This window comes from Phasianus colchicus, chromosome 1 (genome assembly GCF_987193195.1).
Source record: "Phasianus colchicus chromosome 1, bPhaCol1.hap1.1, whole genome shotgun sequence".
In the NCBI taxonomy this organism is placed as follows: Eukaryota; Metazoa; Chordata; class Aves; order Galliformes; family Phasianidae; genus Phasianus; species Phasianus colchicus.
The window spans coordinates 157,534,041-157,559,126 of record NC_143436.1 but is presented as its reverse complement, the minus strand read 5'-3'; the positions used below and the strand labels follow the sequence as shown (position 1 = coordinate 157,559,126).

At 39.9% G+C, this 25,086-nt stretch overlaps 1 protein-coding gene across 3 annotated transcripts; it reads left to right on the top strand.

Annotated features, from left to right (window-relative positions):
* The first annotated feature begins 110 nt into the window (after positions 1–110).
* BORA (BORA aurora kinase A activator) lies at positions 111–24,849 on the top strand. 3 transcript variants are annotated; one of them, XM_090130927.1, is made up of 13 exons: positions 111–172; positions 695–865; positions 1,552–1,658; positions 4,711–4,756; positions 6,352–6,433; positions 8,868–8,930; positions 9,661–9,717; positions 10,840–11,057; positions 12,266–12,419; positions 13,640–14,235; positions 14,442–14,573; positions 16,085–16,262; positions 24,753–24,849. In XM_090130927.1, the coding sequence occupies exons 2-13, from the start codon at positions 710–712 to the stop codon at positions 24,812–24,814; spliced, it is 1,851 nt and encodes a 616-aa protein (XP_089987053.1). In that variant the 5' UTR covers positions 111–172; positions 695–709; the 3' UTR covers positions 24,815–24,849. The 3 variants fall into 3 exon arrangements, with proteins under 3 accessions (XP_089987053.1, XP_031461447.2, XP_031461527.2); XM_031605667.2 differs by lacking the exon at positions 111–172 and adding an exon at positions 209–412; XM_031605587.2 differs by lacking the exon at positions 24,753–24,849 and having other exon boundaries at positions 16,085–17,882.
* Positions 24,850–25,086: the final 237 nt, after the last annotated feature.

The following is a 25,086-nucleotide window of genomic DNA, read 5'->3' as shown; positions in this document are numbered from 1 at the left end:
GAATTTGTGCAGCTGCTCTCCGAGCGATTGGCCCGTTTGTGAGCGGACGGAAGTCTACGATTGGTTCGGCGACGGCCGCGGCGCGCGTTGATTGGGCAGAATCCGGGAAGAGGCGGGGGTGGTTAAAGAGCCGCCCGGCGCGGCGGTGGCGGGCGGTTTAGATTGGAGTCGGGTACGAGCGGGCGTCGCGGCGGTGTTGGTGCGGGTAGCGGGGCCTCAAGCGGGCTGGCCGGGCCTGAGGAGCGGGGGGCGGCCGTTGGTGCGGCTGTCCCGTGGACACGCGACTCCCGTCCTCCGCTTCCCGCTGTGTGCGCTCCTTGGCCTGTGAGGAGCGCGGGGCCTTATCGCTGCGGGGCACCCCGGTTGCTGCTGACAGCTCCTCGTCTCTGAGGCCCCGCAGTGCTGCCGTTCGGTACGCGAGCTGCCGGCAGGAACGCGATTGGTTTCCTCCCTGCCGGTTTCTGTTTCAATCGCGTTTTCAGTATCTCGTTTCCTTTGGCTTTATTTTTTAAGTTTTGTCTTTGTGCCAGCCTCGTTTAGCGGCTTCTCACTCACCCAAGCCAGAGTCTGCTTTGCCGTTATGAGTTTTCTGCCTCTTCTGAGTGATCGGCTGTCTGCTGAAATGTTTAGGATGACCCTGACAAGTCAGAATGATGATTTCCTCCCCTCGCATTTCCCTCTTTCTCTTCCCCAGGCGCAGCGCACTGCTATGGGCGATACGGAAGAAGCCCGAATGCAGATCAGCCCTGAAACTCCCGGGCGGGTCACAGTCCTGAATCCTTTCGAAAGTCCCAATGATTACTGCAGCCTTCAGGAGCAGATTGTTTCCAGTCCTTCCGTCTTCAAATCAACAAAATCTTCATCTGTAAGATCTCATCTGCCATTGTATGCAGTGCTAATACTTCAAAACACGTAACACAGTGCATTTATTTGATGTAGAGTATACAACCCAAAAAACTTGAGGTGTTTTGTGGTTCTCCGTTACCTCAGTATGCTTCATTTAGTGCTAACACTGTAATTTCATCTTCCCACCTTCTTGATAATGAAACTAAAAAGAGTGTTTTGCTAGATTGTTTTTCTAAATGCTACTTGCTCCGTATTTTGTACTAAAGTGTTACGTAAATGAATTACACTGCTTTATTCCCAAACTGGATTTTATGAACTATGCCTGACAGTGCCTCAATGTGAGTCTCTGTGGCCTGCTTATAGGATATCTTGTGTCTCCCATGAAATGTAAAGTAAAAGGAAGGTTGTTATACTATCCTGGCTTGGATGATGATTGAAGTGCTTTCAGGGAGCCACAGTTTTCACTGTGGCCATCAAGAAACAACTAAACTTTATCCCATGTTTCAGATCTTTAGTGGGCCTATCCTCAGAAATGGAGGGGGAATAACATGACATCTTGGTTAGTAATTGTTAGTAGTCTTTCACTTAATATTATCTCATAATTATTTTAATTCCATTATCAAGACAGAAAAGCCTGATTTAGCTGCCTTTTTTAAAAAATATTTTTAAGATCAGTATTCACATGTTCATTTCTTTTTTTTTTAGACTCCAGGAAAATTTAGATGGTCTATTGATCAGCTTGCTTTAATAAATCCTGTGGAAATTGACTCAGAAGATATCCGACGCCAAGCGATGTATTTGAGTCACGCTAGGTAACTTACCATCTGTTTTTATGCTGTTAACTTAGCTTGAATAGCAGAACACTGTTCATTTGCTGTAGTGATATTTCTCACATCATTAAAAACCTTTCATTCAAGTTTTTCAACATACATTTTCTTGTTCCTGATGTGAATATAATATTTAGATGAGGCCACTTCTGGGTTGCTGTTTTTCATTTTAAGAATTGCAGATCCTCTCTGATTGCAGCTTTGGAGGACAGTCAGATACAGCAGTCAGCAGAAGCAAGAAAAATGCCTTGCCAATAACTGTTGTCTGGCTATCTCTCCTGCTTCTTGTCACAATGCTATTTATCTTCTTGGAGTGTACAGTACTGGGACCTATGAAGCATAAGTGACTCCTGCGGGACTTCTGCAGAAGGATAGAGTTGGCAAAGGCAGTGTTATTTGAAAGGTACAGACTGGAATTAATGTGAGGGAGGAAAGACCAATAATCTTGCTCTCTTTGAGGAGAAGACTACTAGTTGCGTAAAGTAATTTGGGGATCTTTATCTCAACTTTCCTTTCTTTGATTCTTCCTGTGGGTACAATAAATGACTGAAGTAAAACAGGCTTGCTAGTAGTCATGGATCCTATTGAGGGATTGTATTTGACACTAATGTGGCTTAGGTGACAGTTCAAGTGATGATTAGTGCTGTGGCCAATAGACATAAACATGTGTTGTCTTAGTGGGTCCTTTCAGTCTGTCCCATTGCTTCATGCAATGTTTTTCAGTCTGTCTAGATGTGGTGTGGCCATGGCTGCCTACTGCAGTGTCATACAGAAGAGGAGGTTGTTTCTGAATATGTGATTGAATGCATAGAGGTCTAAGCATATAAAACTGTATGGCAACTCATTTTAATGTACATAGCATAAATACTGCTTTATGGAAACTAAAGAGTGTCATAAATACAGCTCTTGGCATTAAATCTGCCAGATGAAAGAATTGACTTCTTGAAACCTGTGTAATGTTGCACAGACTGTATGCTTGATTTTAATAATGCTTGTGAACAGTTGCAAATAATCACAAGCATAAGGAATTTGGTGAATATTTTCAACAGTTAATTCTCCATTATGTAATGGAAACACTGGGTAGCAGCAGTGTGAAAGCTTCAGAGTGCTTTGCAAAGTCTGAATGTGCATCATGTGCAGACTTAGATTTTTGCAATATTACTGGCCATCTATGCTGTATGCCTACTGCACTGTTTGTATAATGATTAGAAGCACTTTTTTCTGTCAGAGAAAAGTAACAGGTATATCAGTAATTGTCTGATAATTAATGTGACACAGCCTGTTCAGGAACTTTCCTTTTTAAGTTCTATTCTTAAAAATCAAATGTTTGTAAACTTGATGATAAGTAATATTTATATAATTATATTTTAAATATTACTTTAAAAGGAAAAATTTATACTGTCTTGTATGCTGCGTGTCATAGTAGCAAGTGCTCTGTTGCTCGAAGTTGTGTGTGAGTCTGGCTCAGTATTATTCCTTCTGAATACATAATGGCATTTTCATTTTATTTTTCTGGAGTTATGCACTAGAGAAAATCTATCCCATCTGCTGCACTAGCCAGCACTTCTAGTAGGAGATGGTATTCCCAGTTTCATTGTTTCTCCTTTGGAATCTGGCTTGTAGAGACACTTATAAATCATGATTCACTGTGCATAAACAGTGATTGTATGCATGTTCTTTTAGTATGATAGTGATATTTGTGGCAAGTGTCTTCACTGAACTGTCATAATGTCTTCAGCATCGTCCAGTGTAACTGAAGATAGCATTTCAAAGTATTGCAGATCTGTCCGATTCCCATTAAGGAGGGCTATGAGAAATTTTATGTGCAGGTACACCTGTACATGTTTGTGTAGCAAATAATGTCTGTTATCTGACTCATTTCTAAAGTGATATACTCAGAGATACTTAGTATATACATGAAAGTATTATGTGATTAATCTTCCTAAGATCATGAATGTTCATTGTAATCTTTTTGAAGCTTATTAAAAAACACCCTAGAATATTTGAATGTGACAATTAAAGGAAGTAGAAATGCAGAACATGAGACATCATTTGGAGATGGCTGAAGTAAATACAATTCTTTTTCTAAAGAAAAGTTATTTTGTAATTTGGACTTCTGCTTTCATTTAATTGTTACTTTTTACAAAGGTGTTCAAGGGAATGTGTTAGCTGATTCAAATTGAAATACAATGTTTTGTTCTTGAGCCAAAGAAAATATGGCAGTACAGCCATTTGAAAGGGGGAACTCTGCTGGGAAAGTAGGCTGTCTTGGGAATTTGAGAATGCAAACATCTTATAAATTCTTCTGATTTTGTAAGCCTACTTTCACGATAATCTTAGCAGTAAAAGGTATTCATCTGAAAAGTTCAACATAACTAGATGGATTATTTTGGAAAATCAATTATTATTGACTTTTTGTTGTGATAAAAAGCTTGCTAGTGCAAGGTTTAAATAGGGCAGTGAATCTGTACTTAGGAATTGTATACATCTTTTTCAAAATCATTGTAGTAACTGAAAAGAGGTTAACTGTTTCTAAGTTTATGGTATGAATTCATTGCTTGTAACTGTAAAATATTTTAAGATGGGGTTAAATTTTATTTATTTGTTTTTTTTCAAGTCATGGAATCATAGAATTGCTCAGGTTGGAAAAGGCCTTAAAGATCTTCAAATCCAACCACAGCATCACCATACTACCCTAACTCTAACAACCCTCTGCTAAATCACGTCCCTGAGCACCACATCCAAATGGTTTCTAAACACATCCAGGGATGGTGACTCAACCACCTCCCTGGGGAACCTATTCCAGTGCTTAACAACCCTTTCTGTAAAGAAGTGTTTCCTGATATCCAACCTAAACTTACCTTGGCACAACTTGAGGCCATTTCCCCTCATCTGTCACCTGTCACCAGTGAGAAAAGACCAAAACACTCTCGCTGTAATCACTTTTCAGTCTATAAAAACAGTTGAACTTTTTTTTTTTCTTCCCCAATAGTGATCTTTGGTAACTTAATTAGTTTTTGTTGTTGTTTTTCCTTAGAATTGATAAGGAGACAGAAGAGAGGAGGCAGAAGGCCATTGAGGAGGTAATAAAGATTTCTGTACTTAAACATTGTTGGTTTATTTTAGCTGTATGTCTAAAAAAAAAAGAAAATCATGTTGATTATAGAACTTCGAAGTCCAGAGGCCTACAGTGTTTTACTGATTGGTAAGAAAGTAATTTTTGCATCCTAATGACTTGCAGCACTATAGTTGGAATGCACTTTTGTTTTTTGTCTTCTTTTATGTGCCTTTAGGTGAAAACAGTATATTTTATATTTTCTGTGTTGTTAAGCTAAGGGGAATGTAGCTGTAAGGTAAAACCAAGAAATAATTTTAACTTGAGGTTAAAAAAAAAATGGTTGAGTGGTGTGGTTTTTGTTTTTTGGTGGTTTTTTTTTTTTTTTCCCTCCAGGAATTGTTAATGTTGGGTAGTTTATGATTCTTCTGCTTTATAAAAAAAAAAAAAAAATGTGTAGCAGAAGCTTAGTGACTTTTTCTGTCTGTTTTATGATTCTGTAAAAATGCATTGTAGTTGGCTTATGTCTAAAGATACTCACAGAATTATAGAGTCACCAAGGTTGGAAAAGACCTCCAAGATCATCCAGTGCAATTGTCCACCTATCACCAGTAATTCTCACTAAACCATGTCCCTCACTACGACATCTTAAATGTTCCTTGAATATCTCCAGGGTAGGTGACTCCACCACCTCCCTGTGCAGCCCATTCCAGCACCTGACTACTCTTTTGGAGAAGCAGTATTTCCTAACCTACTCTACTGCTTTAAATCTGCATTTTAAAAGGATTCGTTGTAAGGTACAAGAACAGCCTGCAACCCTGTCTCTGATGGATAACATTAATACCTTGGGTAGCTAGCTGCATCTTTCAAGCTCAGTTTTCTTGTTTTAAGATTAGCTTCTGTTGTGAGAACAGAAGTTGCCATGTGTTTCTTGAAGCTGTATAGTAGTGCTCATATCTTTAACATCTGAGCATTCTGTATTGTAGCTGCAACAGCAGCTATGGTTTCTAGTTTTAAAAAAAAAAAAAACCTAAAAAAAAAAACCTCTGAAGGACAGTGCTTATACATATTTCACTGTTAGCTGGTTTATCCAAGCGCATTTAAAATATTGCCAAAAAGCCTTGGTCGTCCTCTTTTTCTGTTGTTAATGCAGAATCCCTTCAGGATTTCTTCAAAATAGTCTACTTATTAAAGTACAACAATTTTTCAAACTGAAATTTGAGAAGAATTATGCTAAATTACTCTGCAAGGATGGTAGTGTGCAGTATGTACTATAGAGATGATTTGCATTTTTGGATGAGTAATTAGTATTAAATGAAACTTCTGTACAGTTTTCATTCTGCAGGCTTGAAAGTTCTGAGGTGGTATATACCTTTCAGAACATGAGGGTTTTTTTCAAATCATTGTTCTTTAACCTTTATGGACCTGAAATAATGAAATTATTTCACATATAAGAGAAAACCTCCTTATGGGTTTTGGGGAAGGCAGAGTTAAAATTCATAAATACAGGTTTGTGAGTAGTAAAAGATATGCCTTTTTTTTTTTTCTTATTCAAAATACTAATCTAAATGTAAGTTTGGAGTTCATAATTCTTAAAAATGTTACTATGTTTTTTCTATCTAGTTTTTCACAAAGAGTCTCATAGTTCCTTCTCCTTGGACTGAGCATGAAGGCAAGCAAGTTTCACAGTTTAATTCAACAAAATGTAAGTAGCTTTCATCTGTCAACTCAAAGTTATCCAGCATTGGGAAAAATTATTCAGCAATCTTTTTTTTCCAATCTCAATTTAAATTTCCAAAAACACTGCTAAGAGATGGCACAACTGATGGATTTCTAGCAGTTCTCTCCAAGTGCTTTCTTATTTTGAATATCATTTATTAATCCAGAATCTTACATGTTTTTTTCTGATTTGCTTTTTGAGATTTGTTCTTAATTCTTTGTTTCCTGTCCTAACCTTTCTTCAGCCAGCGTCCAATAGACATAATGTTGCTGAGCCAATATTGAGAATAGACAGCTCATTCTGTCTCACATCCAGCCTGGCCTCGAATGCCTCCAGGGATGGGGCATCCACAGCCTCCTTGAGCAACCTGTTCCAGCGTGTCACCACCCTCTGTGTGAAAAACTTCCTCCTAATATCTGACCCAAATCTTTCCTGTTTCAGTTTAAAATCATTCCCCCTTGTCCTATCACTATCCACCCTTGTAAACTGCCATTCCCCTTCCTGTTTATATGCTCCCATTCAGGTATTGGAAGGCCACAATGAAGTCTCCCAGAGCCTTCTCTTTTCTAAACTAAACAAGCGCAGTTTTCTTAACCTTTCTCACAGGGAAGGTGCTCCAGCCCTCTGATGATCTTAGTGGCCCTCCTCTGGACCCACTCTAAGAGCTCTATGTCCTTCCTGTACTGGGGGCCCCAGGCCTGGATGCAGTCCTGGGGCCCCCAGTACAGGAAGGACATGGAGATGGAGCCTCACAAGAGCTGAGTAGAGGGGGACAATCATCTCCCTCTGCCTGCTGGCCACCCCTTTTTTAATGCAGCCCAGAACACAGTTGGCCTTCTGGGCGCACACTGCTGGCTCATGTCCAGCTTCTTATTCACCAGAACCCCCAAGTCCTTCTCTGCAGGGCTGCTCTCCAGGAGATCTTCCCCCAGCTTGTATAAATACCTGGGACTGCCCCGTCCCAAGTGCAGCACCGTGCACTCTTGGCCTTATTGAACCTCATTAGGTTTTCTTGGGCCCACTTCTCCAGCCTGTCCAGGTCCCTCTGGATGGCTTCCCTTCCTTCCCATGTATCGACTGCACCGCTCAGCTTGGTGTCATCCACAAACTTGCTGAGGTTGCACTTGATGCCATTGTCTGTGTCAGTGATGAAGATGTTGAAGAGCACCGGTCCCAAGACCGACCCCTGAGGGACACCACTTGTGACCGGTCTCCACCCTGACAAAGAACCATTGTTCACAACCCTTTGGCTGCATCCAGCCAGCCAATTCCTAATCCATCGAACAGCCCATCCTTCAGATCCATACCTCTCCAGTTTAGAGAGAAGGATGTGGTGAGGGACCATGTCAAAGGCCTTGCAGAAGTCCAGGCAGATGATGACATATAGGTGGACTATCTTCCCTTGTCCCCTGATGCTGTCACTACATCATAGAAGACCACCAGGTTGGTCAGGCAAGATCTGTCCTTGGTGAAGCCGTGCTGTTTGTCTTGGATCACTTCTTTATCTTGTATGTGCATTAACATAGCTTCTATTAGGATCTGCTCCATGATCTTCCCAGGGACAAAGGTGAGATTCACCGGCCTGTAGTTCCCCAGGTCATCCATCATCTCTCATATTCTGTCTGCTTTCCCATCAGTATAAATACATGGGAACAGAGTTCCATTTCTTTCCAGCTTTATTTGGCATGTTAATTCCTGTTGTCCTCTTGGTGCTCTGCTTTCTCACTGCCTGTGTATGTAGTATTCTAGGTTTTACTAAACTTATTCTATTTATGCTGATACTTGGTTTTAGTATTAATGTCTACATAAGCAACAGATTGTGTAGTGAACAAATGAGAAGCTGGACAAGTGTTGGCTATGAAGTACTATTTGACAGAAAATTCTTAATTTTTTTTTTTGCAAGTTTTGACTAAGGATAAACTGTTTGGATATTCTGTGAAGTCTATACAACTTCAGAATGCTGTTTTTTTAATTGTCAGTTTTCAAATAACCAATTACTGATTAAAGGACATAGGGCACAATCCTAAAACTAGGAAAGTGAGTGGTAAAACAAAATGTTTGAATGTTCTTTAGCTGTATACGAAGAATGGAATGGTAGATTGTTCATTTTTGTCTTGAAGTCCAGACTACATGATTTTCTGCAGATGTGTTTGCATAAAAACAGCCTATCCAAGATAGAGGAGTGGACAAAGTTTTGGGCAAGGTTGATGCTCCTTCACAAAGCTTCCAGAAAGGTGCTGGAATTCTGTTAATGAGCTATAATTCCAATTTTTCTTTAGCATTCCATTCTAATCTCTCCCAAACCTTAATCCAACTACACAAACTACACAACTACTTCTGTATCAAGTACACTAACTTAATGCTGCCATGTTTCAAATCTATATGCAATTTATGCTTAAATTTCTTACCTGTTTTACAGCCATAGATCTAAATAACATTTCTCCAATTGGAAGACAGCTAGCTTTGCCTGGGAAAAGCAATGGTGAGTAAAAAGTGTTGTCTGATTGCAGGCTTTCTTTGAAGTGTAACAACCTCTTTTTTAGGACTACTTAATTTAAAAAGGGGAGTCAATTTTTTTTGTTAATATTAATGTAGAAATAACTATTCTTGAACTGTATATTACTACTAACTTTTATGTTTCCCATAGTAAGTTAATTCTGTTGTATAGGTATATTTTTTCCAGAAGTTAAAAAAAATCCTCTGTAGAATGCATTTTTTTCCCAAGTCCAAATATATATGCTATATTCTGAATTAAAAATATTGAATATAAGCTTTGGGTTTATGGGGAAACTACAGTTTTGAGAAGTCTTTAATGTGTTGAATTGTTTTGAGTAACAGTTATTCTCTCTGCCAAATAAATAGTTTAAAAGATGTCTTAAGATTTCTGCTACTTCATTTTAGATAAGCAGTTTTTTCTCCAGGTATTTTGATCTTTCTCCTAGTTCATTTTCAATCCTGCCTTTCATCAGAGTTCTTTTTTTCAGTCTCTCTGAAAGGCCTCTATGCTGCAGCCCTCAATTTTATCTCTGGGCCTGAATTTTCTGTGTATAGCGTTGACAAATCATAATCCTAGCCTTAATTAACAGTTTTCCTTATTGCAACTGTAACTTCTAAATAGCTCTGTCACAGTGCAATTTAAAAGCAAATTTTTGTTTCTTCAGTTTTACTGAAAGTTCACTGTAAGCTAATTTTGTTGTTTTTATTCATTGTAGCTGCTTCTCAGACAGTACTGTCTTTGCCAGTAGATTTTAATTTAGAGAAAATCCTAGGTACGTATGTGTTACAATTTCTAAATTTAATTATAGATGTCTAAATAGAAGATGTGTTTTTGTCTTGTTTTTGCTTAGTGTATGAATGAGAATTTTAAGGGAATGTTAAGTGGTTTTAAAAGTAGTCAGTTACTGCATATTGCATGGGATGCCTAAGGAAGTTCACATGATTAGAGTGCAGGCATAAAGGTGAGAGTGGAGTGATATGGAGGTCAATTGGGAATACAGTAAAAAAACCAAATACAAGACAGTTACCAAGCAGAAAAACTTTTTTTCCCCTTCAAGAAGGAGGTTACTTATCTTTGCAGAGATGATTTACTCACAGCTTGCTGTCAATGAGGCTCCTAGCCTAGCCTGGCCTTGGGCAAATCTATGCTGTAATTCTGTGCCTTTCAACATATCCATGGGGGTGACTAGAAGTTACATGGTGGCAAAAATGCCATGATCCCTGAGGAGAGAGGGAGACTAGACCAAAATTAACAGACTGATTATAAGTATTATCTCAAGCAATTGCTGTTGGATTCTCACATAGGAAAGAGGACAGGAATGTGAATAGGCAGTTCAGAGGTGTTTGGCTGCATGCTTCTTTCCCAGTACTGATTGTGCCAGTTAAATTATTTGAGGTTGTGTTACAAACTTATTTAACAGAACTATACAAAATACTTTAGTGTTAGATCTTAACAAATGCTTCCAGCAATGAGTAGATTATTAATTCATGACAACTTCTCTTACAAGAAAAAAAACAATTTGAATAGAGCAAGATACTTGAATGAGTTTTGTTGATATGATCTTCTATTGTAAACTATTAAGTGCTTTAACTTCAGACTGAGTCTGATCATCAAAGCACATGAGAGACTTGAAAAAGAGTCTTGTCTTACCTATACAGTATAACAACCTATTCTTCCAAGTTAAAACATTAAAGATAATAGTCAGAAATGAAACTATGGTAGACTGTGGATTTGTTGTATGGTAACAAATATTCATTTGGAAAAGGTCCCTAGATTTAATTTCTTGCAGTATTGGTGAATTGAATTGTATGTTTTACTTTTGCAATGTATGCCTTCACAGTGGAAGTTTTTCTTCCATTCTTGTTGGAAACAACTGCCTTCCCTTCATTTCTAGGCGAATATTTTAGAACTGATGAATTTGCAGATCAGTCTCAGGAAAATCTGAGCTCTTCATCACTAAGAAGAAAGCTGTTTTTGGAAGAAAATGGAAACATATCTGAATGTTTGACGCCTTCTCTGCACAATCCATGCAGTAGTCAGCCACTTGGAGTGCTTTGCTCAATAGATATATCTCCAGTTCGGTGTAGAAGCCCCCTGGAAACATCTAGTTCAGTAAGTAGCTGGATGGGGGATGGATGGGAGGTGACTTCACTGGCACAAACTCTTTACAGCAGGCTGTACCAATTCTATTTTCTGACAAACTCAATCATATTTCTGTAGTAAGCTTTATAGGAGATTAGGTATCAGGCCAATGGTTTTTAATTACATTTTCAGAACAATTTATATGAGCAACAATTTTGAGAAAATGCAACTAATTTTTAATTATAAAAAAGATATGATGCTGTGCTGCTTTTCTCTAGAGAAGGGATTATGTTTTAACTTCCTTCTGCTATGAAAATTATGTAGGATTTGGTACATAGACTACTGAACTGCTTGTTCATAAGATATGTTTACATGGAAAAAATACCTATTTAAATCAATGAACTCTGTCTAAAATATTAGCTGATACGAACAGGATATAATTATATCCCTTGTACCTCATAAACATTTGTGGTGAAAGAAATAACTTGTCATATGAATAGATCTCTGAATGCAGTGCCAGATATGCTCTTTTCCCCTCTCCATTGACCAGGGAATTCAGATAAATAGATAAATATTAGAACACAAAACATAATGTTTGTTTCTTAAATTAAGTGAGGTAAATCCTACACCATAGCACAACTAAGTTGTTTTAGGTGGTGTGGCTTCATCTGTTTGGAAGCTGAAGTGTGTGGGGTAAAAACACAATCCTAATAAGAGTATGGCTCAAAAGAAGTCTGTATTAGGGAAAACTGGTAATGTATTCCTATAACACAGTTATGCTGTTTGGAGATTCTTTTTTTTGCACCACACTCTCTTAAGCAAGGTCTCTCTGTTTTTTGGTTTTGTTTTTTTTTTTCCTTCTTGAGGAAAACTTTGTCTTGTCTTACTTATTGCTTGTGCAATAAGTAATTCATATTGATTCCACTAAATATAGATAGTGGTCGCGAGTGGTATGAGTGAGATGTAATTGACTATGCAAAGAACTAAGTACTGTTTAGGCTGCTTGTTAGTAATATCCACTGTATTTACAAACTATCTTAATTGATATAATGTGACAATTTATTTGGCATAAAGTGAAAAGTTGCAACTGGAGTGTCTAAGCTAATGGTAGACAGATTGTCTTCTTATAAGATTAGATTTCCTCAGTACTGCTGTAATAAGTTTTTAAGTTAGAGATCTTGTTATGCAAGTTAGTCTAAGTCTACATTATGAAGATATACTTTTTTTTGCTATTGAAGGGTCAGTTTTCATCCAGCCCTATCCAGGGAGGAGCAAGGACTTATAGTCTGGGAAGTATTACCAGTCCCTCATTTCCAGAAGGGTCTCCTGCACGTAATGGTTCTCCTACTTTTTCACCCATTGCTTTTCACATAAGACATACACCGCTGTCAGGTATGGTTTTCTTGTATATGTATTATTCTTTCTTGATTTACATAATTTGATTATTAAAGCAGTTCTGCTCTGGTATTTGTTTCTGTTCAGAGTCAGAAAGGCACGCAGCTTGGCACACTGGCAGTCTCCTTCTGTATGGCACACTTATTTTTTGGCAGTGAAATATCTTAATTGTGTGAAACAATTGATTTTTGTAAGCAGATACATTTCCCTAAAGAAAATTATTTGAAAAAAGGAATAGAGACCTAATGAACAAAATGGAGGGGATTGATTTAATGTAAAGAGGGGGTTTAAACCTGAACTAAGTCAAGTTACAGTTTTTATTTGGCCCAAACTGAAGCATTTTAATTGGACAATGTTTAGCTTCAGTTTTCAATTTGTGACAGTCAAGATTATTTAAATTTTTTTTTTTTAGTGAAGAAACAACAGCTGTTGGTTTTGTTGCTCTAGAAAATCATGCAGTCCTAGAATGGCACGGCTTGGAAGGGAACTCAAGGATCATCAAGTTCCAACTCCCCTTCCATAAAGCTACTCTCAGGGAGTTCTCCTTCCAGTCTGCACGTATGGGATTACCCTGACCCAAGCGCAAAACCTTGCAATTTGCTTTGATGAACCTCACTAGAATCACATGGGCCCAAACTTCTGAGTTTCTCAAGGTCTCTCTGGATGGCACTCCTTCCTTCTGCCCTATTATCTACCCCACTCATCTTTCATCCGTTATTTGGAGAGACTTAGGCCATGTTTATGCATGATTTTGCTTTCAGCCTTGTAATATTTCAGTACAGTTTGTTATATATAAGGATTGCATCGGTGTTTTCCATTTATTTTTTTTCTTGACAATTTTATTACCACTTAAGTTTATTTTACATGACTGTAGAATGTGTGCGTTTACATTCATTAATCCTGAAAAAGCCACAGAAGCAACCTGTACACACAGTACTGTCAACAGAATAGAGCATCACTGTTTGAAAATGCAAGGCATAGCTTGCAAAATACATAATGGGGAAAAAAAAATGCTGATAAAACTTGGATTAAAAAAGTTTTCTTTACCATGATTATTGTTTTTGAAGACCTTAGAGCAAGGAGGCAGTGCTCTGTGAAATACTATGTAGCTGGCTATAATTATCGTAAGGAGCATAAGGCTTTGAGGAGTATAACTTGTAAGTCCATCTGATGCAATAACATTTTTTTTGTTTTTTTGGTTTTTTTACTGTTCACAGACCAAAGAAAACTTGCATTTTGTTCTCCAGATATTCCTTCTGTCTCAAACAGAATGACACCTGCAAGTACAAGAAGTCCTTATATAGATGGTTGTTCTCCAATTAAAAACTGTTCTCCAATGAGGCTTGGAGGATGTAGAGGAACTGCCCAGTATCAAACTTCTGTCATTAGAATACCATTTGCTGTTGAAAATCACAATGAGGATGAGGACAAGGAAAATGCTTCTCCAGCAGAAGCGCGGTTCCCAGAAATGGATAATGGAATAAACTTCTGTCAGCAAGATGGTGATACCTTTGCACCTGGTACACATCTTGTTGTTGCAACGGTGTCTATTACACCAGATCATTCGGAAGCTTGTCATCAAAGGTTGTCATCCTATCAGGATATAGAAGGCTTGAAGGAAAATAATACTGTAGATATGGCTGATGCAGCTGAAGTGTCGGAGAACACTTGGATAAAAGAAACAATTGGCAGTAGCAGTGCACCAATGACCAGCTTTATGACAGGGATTACTTTCAGTATTGAAAACTCTCGCATGTGCATGTCACCTCTTGCAGAAAGTAGTGCAATTCCAGGCGACAACAGTAGTATTCAGGTAAAAAAGTTTGCTTCTCTGTGAAACTGAGCTCAACGTAATATTCAGAACATCTTCTGTTCACTTGCATATTTTTTCCACACCAAATGAAGATAGCATGGATTAAGTTGTGTTAATCGGATGCAAATTACATCAGTTATAAAATCTGAGGGGTTTTATTGCTGGTAAATTGGAGTCAATTTTAAAACTCTGCTTCTTGATTTCAGGTGGACAGCGGCTATAATACCCAGACGTGTGGAAGCAGCATCATGGATACTGCGGGGGCTGAAAACAGTTGCAGAGAAAATGATGTGAACACTAACACACTTCAGACTAAATCTCAACTTCCTAAAACAAAGGTAGGAGTTCACTTATACAGAAGTGATTTCCTTTGCATGTAATGCACCCATTCCTTACTTTGTTGTTTCAAGGAGCATGAGAGAAAAGTGTCTCAGGGAATTAAGTGGGGAAAAAACAACCAAACAAAACAAGAACACCCAAAGAACAGCAAAAGCCCCAGCATGGTAATACTGCATCATTTCAAGAATTATGTTGAAAACAAGTAGGACAAATATTGTAATAAAATATAAGGCAATAAAATTAACGTATTCTATGACAAAGTCAAAAGAAGTTTCAGAGGACACGGAGGTATGTGCACAAAAGTAGGCTGTGAGGCTGCTTATGGCTTATGACGCACTGTGCATTGAGGTCTCCTTTACTCTTGTTTCTCTTCTTACTACATTTTTTTCTTCCTTTGCCAAGTTTTTAAAACTTGTGTTTAAATGTGTGCCTTACAAGCCAAGTAATGGCTCACCTTTCTAATTACAAAGAAAAAAAAAAGCCTAGCAATGCTCCCAAACTCTTAATCTTGTGATCAGTGGGAAGTTCTTCCGGAGACTGGGAAGCAAGGCTGGCTTCTTTGCAGAAAAAAGCAAAGGTCATCTCCTCATACTTAATAACTATGGTCTTATGAATTTAGTTCATGGTCAAGTGCTCGGCATAATTTATGGTCTTTGGTGGAAGGGGAGACCAGTGATAGTGTAGTGACTAGTCATAAAAATACTCAAGCCTATTTAGCCTGTATCTATGTGCTAATAGCTGCTGCTTTGCCATGGTAGAGAGTGGACTGATGGAGTCTCACAGATCAATTACATTAAATTTTGATCAGTTCAGATTTGGATAACTGTGCATACATGGAAGAACTTCCATACAGGAAGAACAGATGATTTTTTTTTAAGTCGAAAATCTAAAAATACCTGCTAGCTTTAAGGTCTTATCCTAATCGTCCTATTGGGTATAAATTATGTGTGTGAATATATCCTTCAAAATCAACTGTCTTCTGTGAAACCTGTTGTGCAGAATCAGTGTACCATGCAGCTGGCTTCTCCCATTGCTACTCTTTCCATTTCTTTATCCTGATTAAGCCCAACTTTGTACTTTGGATTGGAATTAATTTTTTATGGCATTAAGTGCTTGATTCAAATCTCAAAACAGAGTACCCACAGACAATGGAAGGAAACAAAGCATATGGCAATCACTGGCTGAAATAATTCAGTCTGGCTCATTCACAGCATGTGGTCTAAAGAGGTTCTTGCTGACAGTGTATCTCAAAGATTTGCCCAGAGAGAACAATCTTCCTTTCTCCTTCTCAAAATGGAGAAGGCGGGAGGCTAAGGTACTGAGTTTGGAATATATAATCACAATGTTGGAAGGGATCATATAAGATCATCTAGTGTCAAACTATATCGTCTAGTCCAACCATTACTAACTGTAACTTGACATTTTCAGATAGTAAGTTTGGATATTGATTTTTTGGGGGATTTTTTTTGGAAATGGTTTTAAAGTAAACTTTTTCCTTTATAAACCTTAGGAATGTTCTGTTTTAAGCCACAAAGACAATCAGTTGCTGGGAGCAAATTCTCCAGAGAAGCAGTCCTGTTTCCATAAAGTGAAAATGCATCATACAGTATTTTGTCAAAATGCAAGCTGCAACATTTCTACCTGGAAACATAAAAATGAAAATGAAACTCAGGGATTTCACATGAGTGGTATGTAGATCTGATGGAGAACTTGAATTGTGTTATCCAATAAATGTTTATACATATGACCTCATTTGCCTGGATTGTACAAACTGTCTTGTTTTTCCTGATGGAAACATAATAAATTGGTTAATATTTGGGGAGTTTTTAACAAATGTTGTTTTTTAGGACTTTTATCAAAACTTATTGGTATTATTAAGTGATTGTTTTGAGAATTAAGGAAGCTGAACTCTGTACAAAGAAATCATTGAGGTTTTTTTCCTACCCCATTAACACTCTGCAGAGGCTTGTTGTGTTCAAAGTCTGGGTATAACTTCAGCTTTAAGAAGGAGCTGCAAAATGTTCAAAGCTCCTACAGACCCAAGGGAAATTTTTCTTTGGGAGAGAGAGTAAGCAGTGTTAGTCTTGATTTGAATTGCTTTCTTCCTTAGTAGATTTGTTGTGTGGCATTGGTACCAGGAACACAGATAGAGATGAAATGGAAATGTGATGGGAGTAGGGCTAGGGAAACGGGAATGGGATCATAGTCTCAATCTAAAAAGAAATTAAACTCAGCTGTGACTTTCATTAGGAATATGCGTTTTACAACAGATTGCAAACTGTTTAAAATGAATGCTTTTGATTTTAATGCCATGTTAGTCCTTCACATCACAGTTTTCCTTGTGAACAGCTGCACAAAAACTCCATTACAGTTATGGAAATAATATACCTTTTTTTCCTTAGTTACAAATCTTAATTGTTTTTAGTAATAAGATGAGCTTTATGTCAAAAGAATCCTTTCCATTCTTTAAGCAGGTTTTCTCTTGGTTTGGCAGAAATCAAGGAAAAGGACAGGTGGCAGAAATTCCTTTATAGGAAAACAGAATCTCTTCCTTTTAATCAAACAACTTATTCATAAAAGCGTGCATCCATCAGTTACGTGTACAAAATGCTTAACTAAGATATACTACTCAGTACTTCACAATTAAATGACTGTGTTACTTTAGAGTTGCATTACTACTGATGTTGAAGATGATTACCAGACTCAGCTAATGTCTAGTAAGAATGCTTGTGTCCAAACTGATGCTCCCAGCATCCTTTCAAAGGAACAAAGAAGGTGCAGTAAGGTTAAGTGGTCTTAGGATGTCCTTAATGGAATAGTGCTGTCTTGTATTGCAGTAGACAACTATAGTTTTACTTTCCCCTTATATGTGTTTCCTAATTGTACTGTCTGCTGACCAAAATATTTAGATAAGTATTTTGAAATGTAATTTTGGTATGTCAATTTCTGCCAAAACTAGTAGTTTAAAAAAATCTCACGATATCTTCAATGGAAAAAAAGCCACCACTGAACAGTAATAGAATGAGGAAGTCTGGAAGCTGAGAACTCCTTCTGCATTATCAAATGAGATTTAGTTAAATTGGATTGTATTTGTTTAAAAGGTTATTTTCAAATTAATTTCTTGTTAAGTATGGCATTCTTCCAGCCCTGCTGACTAAAAAGGAGAATGAAAGAGAAATACTGTAAGGGAAATACTAAAATTTCTGTGTTTGTAGAGCTCTGAAGTAAACCTTTGTGGATTATTCAAAACATGTTCCAGTGGTTGCATCAGCTGAAGTAGTGTGTGTTTCTTCTAGTAGCAAGGATAACCAATTCCAGGATGCTGGATGGAAATACTGCTTCCAATTCTGAGCAGCAGCTCACAGAAAGGCCTGTCTGAAAGTGACAAATGCACAGCTGTTGGCACATTAAGCCTGAAATAGTTGGTCATGTCTAAATGTCAAGGGGACTGGAAAACATGTTAAAAATTTTCAATATGAAAAAAATTGCATAGCATTACAAAGCAATGTATTAGAATTGGGACTTCTGTGCAGCCATTACATGAACTGAACAATTCCTGAAAAACTTTGATCAATGATTTTACCATAAAGAGTTGCTGAAAAAATACACTTAAAAGAGAAACTTATATCAATTAAACAGTATTTGGTTTTAGTTCTCACATTTCAAAATCAATACATCCAATTAAAAAATAAAAACAAAACCTTCAGGTTTTTAACCAGTTAACACAACACACAATAAATTGTTATAGAATTAAAAAAACTAACAAAATATTTCTGTAATATGTACCTAGCAATCACTTGAACCTAATGTTCCAAGTGCACTGCTTGATAAACTTGAAGCAGTGCCCTGCTAAAAGGTGAACGGCACTGAATAGATTACTTCTAGAGGATTTTTTCCTTTTTAATAAAAAAAATGAACTTGGACATCTGGGGAATTAGTATATTTAATAGGGCATCCGAAATGAGCCTCAGATGATAAGGTTTGAAGCTCAAAGGCGAGACAACTTATTGTCAATTTAAAATATATTTATTATCTTGTCTTTTCTGTTTCTAATGATTATTTTTAAGAATAATGAATTGAAGTGGTGAATTGTAGATTTTTTGAATGTGCAAAGGATTTATTTTTTTAAATCTGATCACTAAAAATAATAGTATACATCAGTATAGGTGAGAAGCAGGGCTGTCCATTTCATAATCATTTATGAAGTGTATAGTTTGTATGATTAAGACTTGTTTTCTTTTAATTAAAACTTGTGATTCTTTGTAGTGCTGTGTTCTATTACCAGAGGTTTTGAAAGTAACTGCAGATTAAAACAAACATAAAAATAAAAGCAATCCCTAAGATAGATGTGGTGCAATCAAGCATTTCCTTAAATGCAAGGGGAAGATAACACCAGAAATGGTTGTACATGTGAAATAATTAGACATTCCTTTACCCCAGTAAAATGTTAACTTCTGTCCTGTTTAAGACTTCACTTAGATCGGAATTATTTTATGAAAACTTGCATATTGCTTTGTATAACTGTTTTGTAGAAGAAACCTATGGTACAAATTACCATGGAAATCATTTGACCATTCTGTTTCTGTAGTCTTATTTAATGCATTGCTTGGCACATGTTGCACAAAACAGTCCTTGTTTACATTAAATAGCTTTTTAACAAGAGTCTTATAGCATGAATAGTGTAAATTGAGTAGTAAAACAGAATAAAGACGTCTTCAATACCTCACTTGTATAGTGCTTTGGTAGAGCCTGCAGCATTGTTTGGGTAGGGGGCGTTGGGGAACAGTGGAAAGAGGTCAAGCAAGGAGGCTGGCAAGCTGCTATAAATATATACATTTCAAAACTAATTTGAGTTACCATAATATATGGTCCTACAAGCAAACAGCATCAGTTATAGATCCAATACGCTGTATATTTCCTGGAACTAGCCTTTCTTTGTAAAATAGCCAGAATAGTCTTTCAGAATAGTGGTGGTGGGATTACAACAGTCATGTAATGTGCTGTTTTTCTATTGCAATCAGTTAATCATTTTAATTGTCTCCTTCTGAAGTCTTTATAAAGATGGGCTTTAAATTTGATGAAATTCTCTGTAATGACAGCATTCAGGAAATTGAGTGAATACTGTCAAGTGACAACTAATTAAGAAAAGTGATTGACTTCAGCAGCTCATGAGTTAAGATCTTGGAGGAAAGCTATAGCATGTAGGATTGCAGTTTCTTGACTCATGAGCTAGGAATGGGCATTGGTAGAACAAGTCTGTGCTGAAGCTAGAAGGAAAGCTACTATCATCCCAGGCACTCTGGACGATAGCTCAACTGAAATAAACTTGGAGAATTCGATAACTACCACATTTGATAGCATGATCTCTTCTCAGTTGCTGTGTATGAGTTCTGCACTGAGTCTTGGGGCGTACCTGTTAAGATTATTTTGGCTCACTACTGACAACATTTACGTGTCTTATGACTACAAAGCTAGGTGATCTTAACATGACTTCAGGTTTTTGGAAAATGCCAATGAGCCAGCACTGTAGCAGTGCAAGTTAGATTGATCACTGCAGTGCTTACCTTTACTTGTGGATTTCTGTATAATAGTTAAAAGGATGGAAACAATTATATTTAAGGCAGTTTGTCTGAGGGAAGGAATGATCACAAAATCATTAAGGTTGAAAAAGACCTCCAAGATCATCTAGTCCAACTGTCTATGTACTACCAGTATTGCCGGTTAAACCACATCCCTAAATACTACATCTGCTCTCCTTAAACACCTCCAGGGACAGTGACTTTATCACCTCCCTGGACAGCCTATTCCAATGCCTCACCACTCCTGAGAAGAAATTCTTCCTAATATCCAACTTGATCGTCCCCTGATGCACCTTGAGGCCATGCACTCCAGTCCTATCTTTAGTTACATATGAGAAGGAGCTGACCCCCAATTCACCACAACCTCCTTTCAGGGAGTTGTAGAAAGCAATAAAGTCTCCCCTGAGCCTTCTCTTCTCCAGACTAAACAATTCCAGCTCCCTCAGCCACTCTTCATAAGGCCGGTGCTTTCCAGACCCCTCACCAGCTTCATCTGGATGTGTTTCAGGGTCTCAATATCTTTCTTGTAGTGAGGAGCTCAAAACAGAACACAGTACTTGAGGTACAGCTTCTCCAGAGCTGAGTACTACAACGGACCCATCACCTCCCTTCTCCTGCTGGCAACACTATTTCTGTTGCGAGGATGCTGCTGGCCTTCTTGGCCACATGAGCACGCTGCTGGCTCACGTTCTGCTGAGTGTCGACCAATATGCCCAGGCCTGTTTCCTCTGGAAGTTTTTCAGCCACTCTGCCCCAAGCCTGTAACACTGCCTGGGGAAGTTGTGGCAAAAGTGCAAGATCCAGCATTTGGTCTTGTTGAATTTCCTCCCACTGGCCTCAGCCCAGTGAAACAGCCTGTCCAGATCCTTCTGCAGGGCCTTCCTACCTACTTGGTGTCATGTGCAAACTTAATGAGGGTGCATTCAATGCTCTCATCTACAGAACCACAGAATCACTGAACTGTAGGGGCTGGAAGGGACCTCCTGTTCTGTGTCCATGCCCCTAAGGACAGTTTCCCAGGGGAGCCCACTCAGCAGTTCTTTGAGCAGCCAGAAGTTTGTTCTCCTGAAGCACAGGGTACTAGCTTTGCTTTTTGCCAGGCCCGCATTCTTCAAGATCACAAACTCCACCAAGGCATGGTCACTACAGCCCAGGCTGCCTCCACTCTTAACCTCTCTATTACATTCCTCTGGATTAGTGAGCACCAGGTCCAGTAAGGCTTCACCTCAGGTTGGTCCATCTATTACCTGGACCAGGAAGTTGTCCTCGACAGACTCCAGGAGTCTCCTGCGTTGTCTGCCACTCGCCATGCCACTATTCCAGCAGATATGCCAGCTGGTGATAGGAGTATACTACAGGCCACCTGACCAAGGGGGACTGTTGATGAAGCTTTCTTGCTTCAGATGTGGGAGGCTTTGTGCTCATGGGCTCTTGTCCTGATGGGGGACTTCAACCATCCGGATATCTCCTGGATAGACCACACGGCAAGTTGCAAGAGGTCCAGGAGGCTCCTAGAATGTGTTGATGATAACTTTCTGGTCCAGGTGTTGGACAGACCGACCAGAGGTGAAGCATTGCTGGACCTGCTGCTCACCAATGTGGAGGAAATATTTAACGGTGTTAAGGTTGGAGGCAGCCTGGGTTGCAGCTCTGGTCAAGTTTGTGATCTCGAGAGATTTGGGCCAGGTGAAGAGTGGCATCAGGACCCTGAACTTTGGGAGAGCAAACTTTAAGCTATTCAATGGACTGTTGGCCGAGATCCCCTGGGATGCTTTCTTTAAAAACAAAAATGCTGAGGAGAGCTGGTTACTCTTCAAGGATGCCTTCCTAAGAGCGCAAGAGCTCTCTGTCCCTCTGAACAAGAAAGCAGGCAGAGGAGGGAGGAAGCCAGTATGGCTCGGTAAGGACCTGCTGAGAGTGCTGAAGGCGAAGAAAGGTGCGTACAAGCTCTGGAAACAAGGGCGTGTCACCTGAGAAGAATACAGGGATGTCGTCCAGACTTGCAGACGTGGGATCAGGAAAGCCAAGGCGCAGGAGGAACTGAACTTGGCGAGAGACGTGAAAAACAACAGGAAGACTTTCTATAGGTACACTGGCCAGAAGAGACAGGCCAAAGCGAGTGTACCTCCTTTGCTAAATGTAAAAGGAGAACTGGCTTCAACGGATGGAGAGAAGGCTGAGGTACTGAATGAGTTCTTTGCCTCGGTCTTCACTGGCAGCCAGGATTCCAGTATTTCTCACGTCCCTGAGCCCTGCATCCCTACACCTTGGGTGGGGACTGGGGTGGTAAATCCCCTCCTGCTGTGAGGACGGAGCAGGTCCGAGACCGCCTTATGAGACTGAATGTGTACAAGTCTATGGGGCCGGATGGCGTGCATCCCAGGGTTCTGAAGGAGCTGGCTGAGGTGGTTGCCGAGCCACTCTCCATCATATTTGAGAAGGCGTGGCTGTCAGGTGTGGTCCCGGATGACTGGAGGAAGGGTCACGTCACTCCCATTTACAAGAAAGGGAGCAAGGAGGACCCCAGGAACTACAGGCCGGTGAGTCTCACCTCTGTGCCTGGGAAGATCGTAGAACAGATCCTGCTGGAAGACAGACTTGATCACATGAGGAATGAGCGTGTGATCTGAGACAGCCAGCACGGCTTCACCAGGGGAATGTCATGCTTGACCAATCTGGTGGCCTTTAATGATGGAGCGATGGCATCAGTGGACAAGGGAAAGGCGACCGATGTCATTTACCTGGACTTGAGCAAGGCCTTTCACATGGTCCCCCACCACATCCTTATCTCCAAACTGGAGGGATGTGGATTTGATGGGTGGACCACTCGATGGATAAGAAACTGGTTGAAAGGCTGCAGACAGAGGGTGGTCATCAATGGCTCTATGTCCAGGTGGAGGCCGGTAAGGAGCGGCGTCCCCCAGGGGTCTGTCTTGGGACCAGTGCTCTTTAACATCTTTATCAATGACATCAATGATGGAATTGAGCGCACCCTCAGCAAGTTTGCTGATGATACCAAGCTGAGTGGTGCGGTCGACACGGTTGAAGGAAGGGATGCCATTCAGAGGAATCTCAACAGATTTGAAAGATCAGCATGGGTGAACCCGATGAGGTTCAACACGGCAAAGTGCACAGTTTTGCACTTGGGACGGAGGAATTCCAGATATCCATACAGACTGGAAGGAGCGGTCCTTGAGAGCAGCCCTGTGGAGAAGGAACCTGGGGGTCTTGATAGATGAAAAACTTAACATGAGCCAGCAGTGTGCCCTTGCGGCTCGGAAGGCAAATGGTATCCTGGGCTCCATCAGGAGAGGGGTGGCCAGCAGGGACAGGGAGGTGATTGTTCCCCTCTACTCTGCTCTTGTGAGGCCCCATCTGGAATACTGCATCCAAGTGTGGAGCCCCCATACAAGAAAGACAGGAAACTGTTGGAGAGGGTCCAGAGGAGGGCCACAACGATGATCAGGGGACTGGAGCACCTCCCCTATGAGGACAGGCTGAGGGAGCTGGGCTTGTGCAGCCTGGAGAAAAGAAGGCTGTGGGGTGACCTCATTGCAGCCTTTCAGTACCTAAAGGGAGCCTATAAACAGGAGGGGAATCAACTCTTTCAAAGGGTGAGTGACAGCAGGACAAGGGGAAATGGTTTTAAGATGAGGGAAGGGAGATTTAGTTTGGACATCGGGGGAAGTTCTTTACAGAGAGAGTGGTGAGGTACTGGAACAGGCTGCCCAGAGAGGTTGTGGATGCCCCGTCCCTGAAGGTGTTCAAAGCCAGATTGAATGGGGCCCTGGGCAGCCTGGTCTAGCATTAGGTGGGAAGGTTGGTGGCCCTGCATGTGTCAGGGGGGTTGGAGATTCATGATCCTTGAGGTCCCTTCCAACCCTGGCGATTCTGTGATTCTGTGATATCCGGGTGGTTGAAATCCCCCATTAGGACAAGAGCCTGAGCGTGCCACCTCCTGCAGCTGAAGCAAGAAGGCCTCGTCAACAGGCTCCTCCTGATCAGGTGGCCTGTAGCAGACTCCAACCACTAGATGCCCTTTATTGGACCCATCCTTGATTTTTACCCACAACCTCTTGACCTGATTGTGACTGTTTGTGGCAGGCAACCACATTGTTTTTCACAATCTGTCCACTTCCTAACACAGAGGGCAATTTCGCCACCCTTCCTGCCCTGTCTATCCCTTCTGGAAAGCCTGTAGCCTTCAATCAGGATATTCCAATTGTGGGATTCATCCCATCATGTTTCTGTGATATCAATTAGATCATACTTTCCCAATTGCGCCACGGTTTCTAGTTCCTCCTGTTTACTTCCCATGCTGCGCACATTGGTATAGAGGCACTTCAGCTTAGCTATTGGCCTTGTTGCCTTCTCAGAGGAGCCCTCCCTTGTACTTCCAAGACAAGTCTGCGGTTCTCCCTTATCACCTCCCATCATATCTAGTTTAAAGCCCTGCTAACCAGCCCAGCCAGCTTGTTCCCATGAATATTTGTGGCTCTTCTAGTCATGCTGTGGTTTTATGATTTTTGGTTATCAGTATTCCACATCATAACATCGTGTAGTGCACTGGGAGTTAAAGAGCTAATGTTCCATTTCCAGATGCCTGTGTGGAAGAGAAGAACTACATACCCCAGAGCACTGCATCCAGAGAGGAGATATAACCCCTGGCAACATCACCTGATGTCCCTTTTTTCTTGGCTCTCCTCCCTGCTGCTTGTCCTGACCGTACTTGTCACCTCAGCACTAGTGTAAGGCCTACAGCATTTTGGACACTCTCCTTATATTTGATTTATTCATTTCAATTCTAATTATACTGTATGTGTTATTATGTGTTATCTTGCATTTCAATACTATGTTTAGTAAATTAGTTTGTTTCTCCCCAGATCGTTGCTGCTGTTTTTAATTATTCGCGTTTCCCCTTTCTGGAGGCGCT

Coding starts and splice junctions, on each gene's coding strand:
- BORA (XM_090130927.1), top strand. CDS start 710: ATGGGCGATACGGAAGAAGCCCGAATGCAGATCAGCCCTGAAACTCCC. Junction 4,757..6,351: donor GGCAGAAGGCCATTGAGGAG/GTAATAAAGATT, acceptor TTTTCTATCTAG/TTTTTCACAAAGAGTCTCAT. Junction 14,236..14,441: donor GCGACAACAGTAGTATTCAG/GTAAAAAAGTTT, acceptor TCTTGATTTCAG/GTGGACAGCGGCTATAATAC.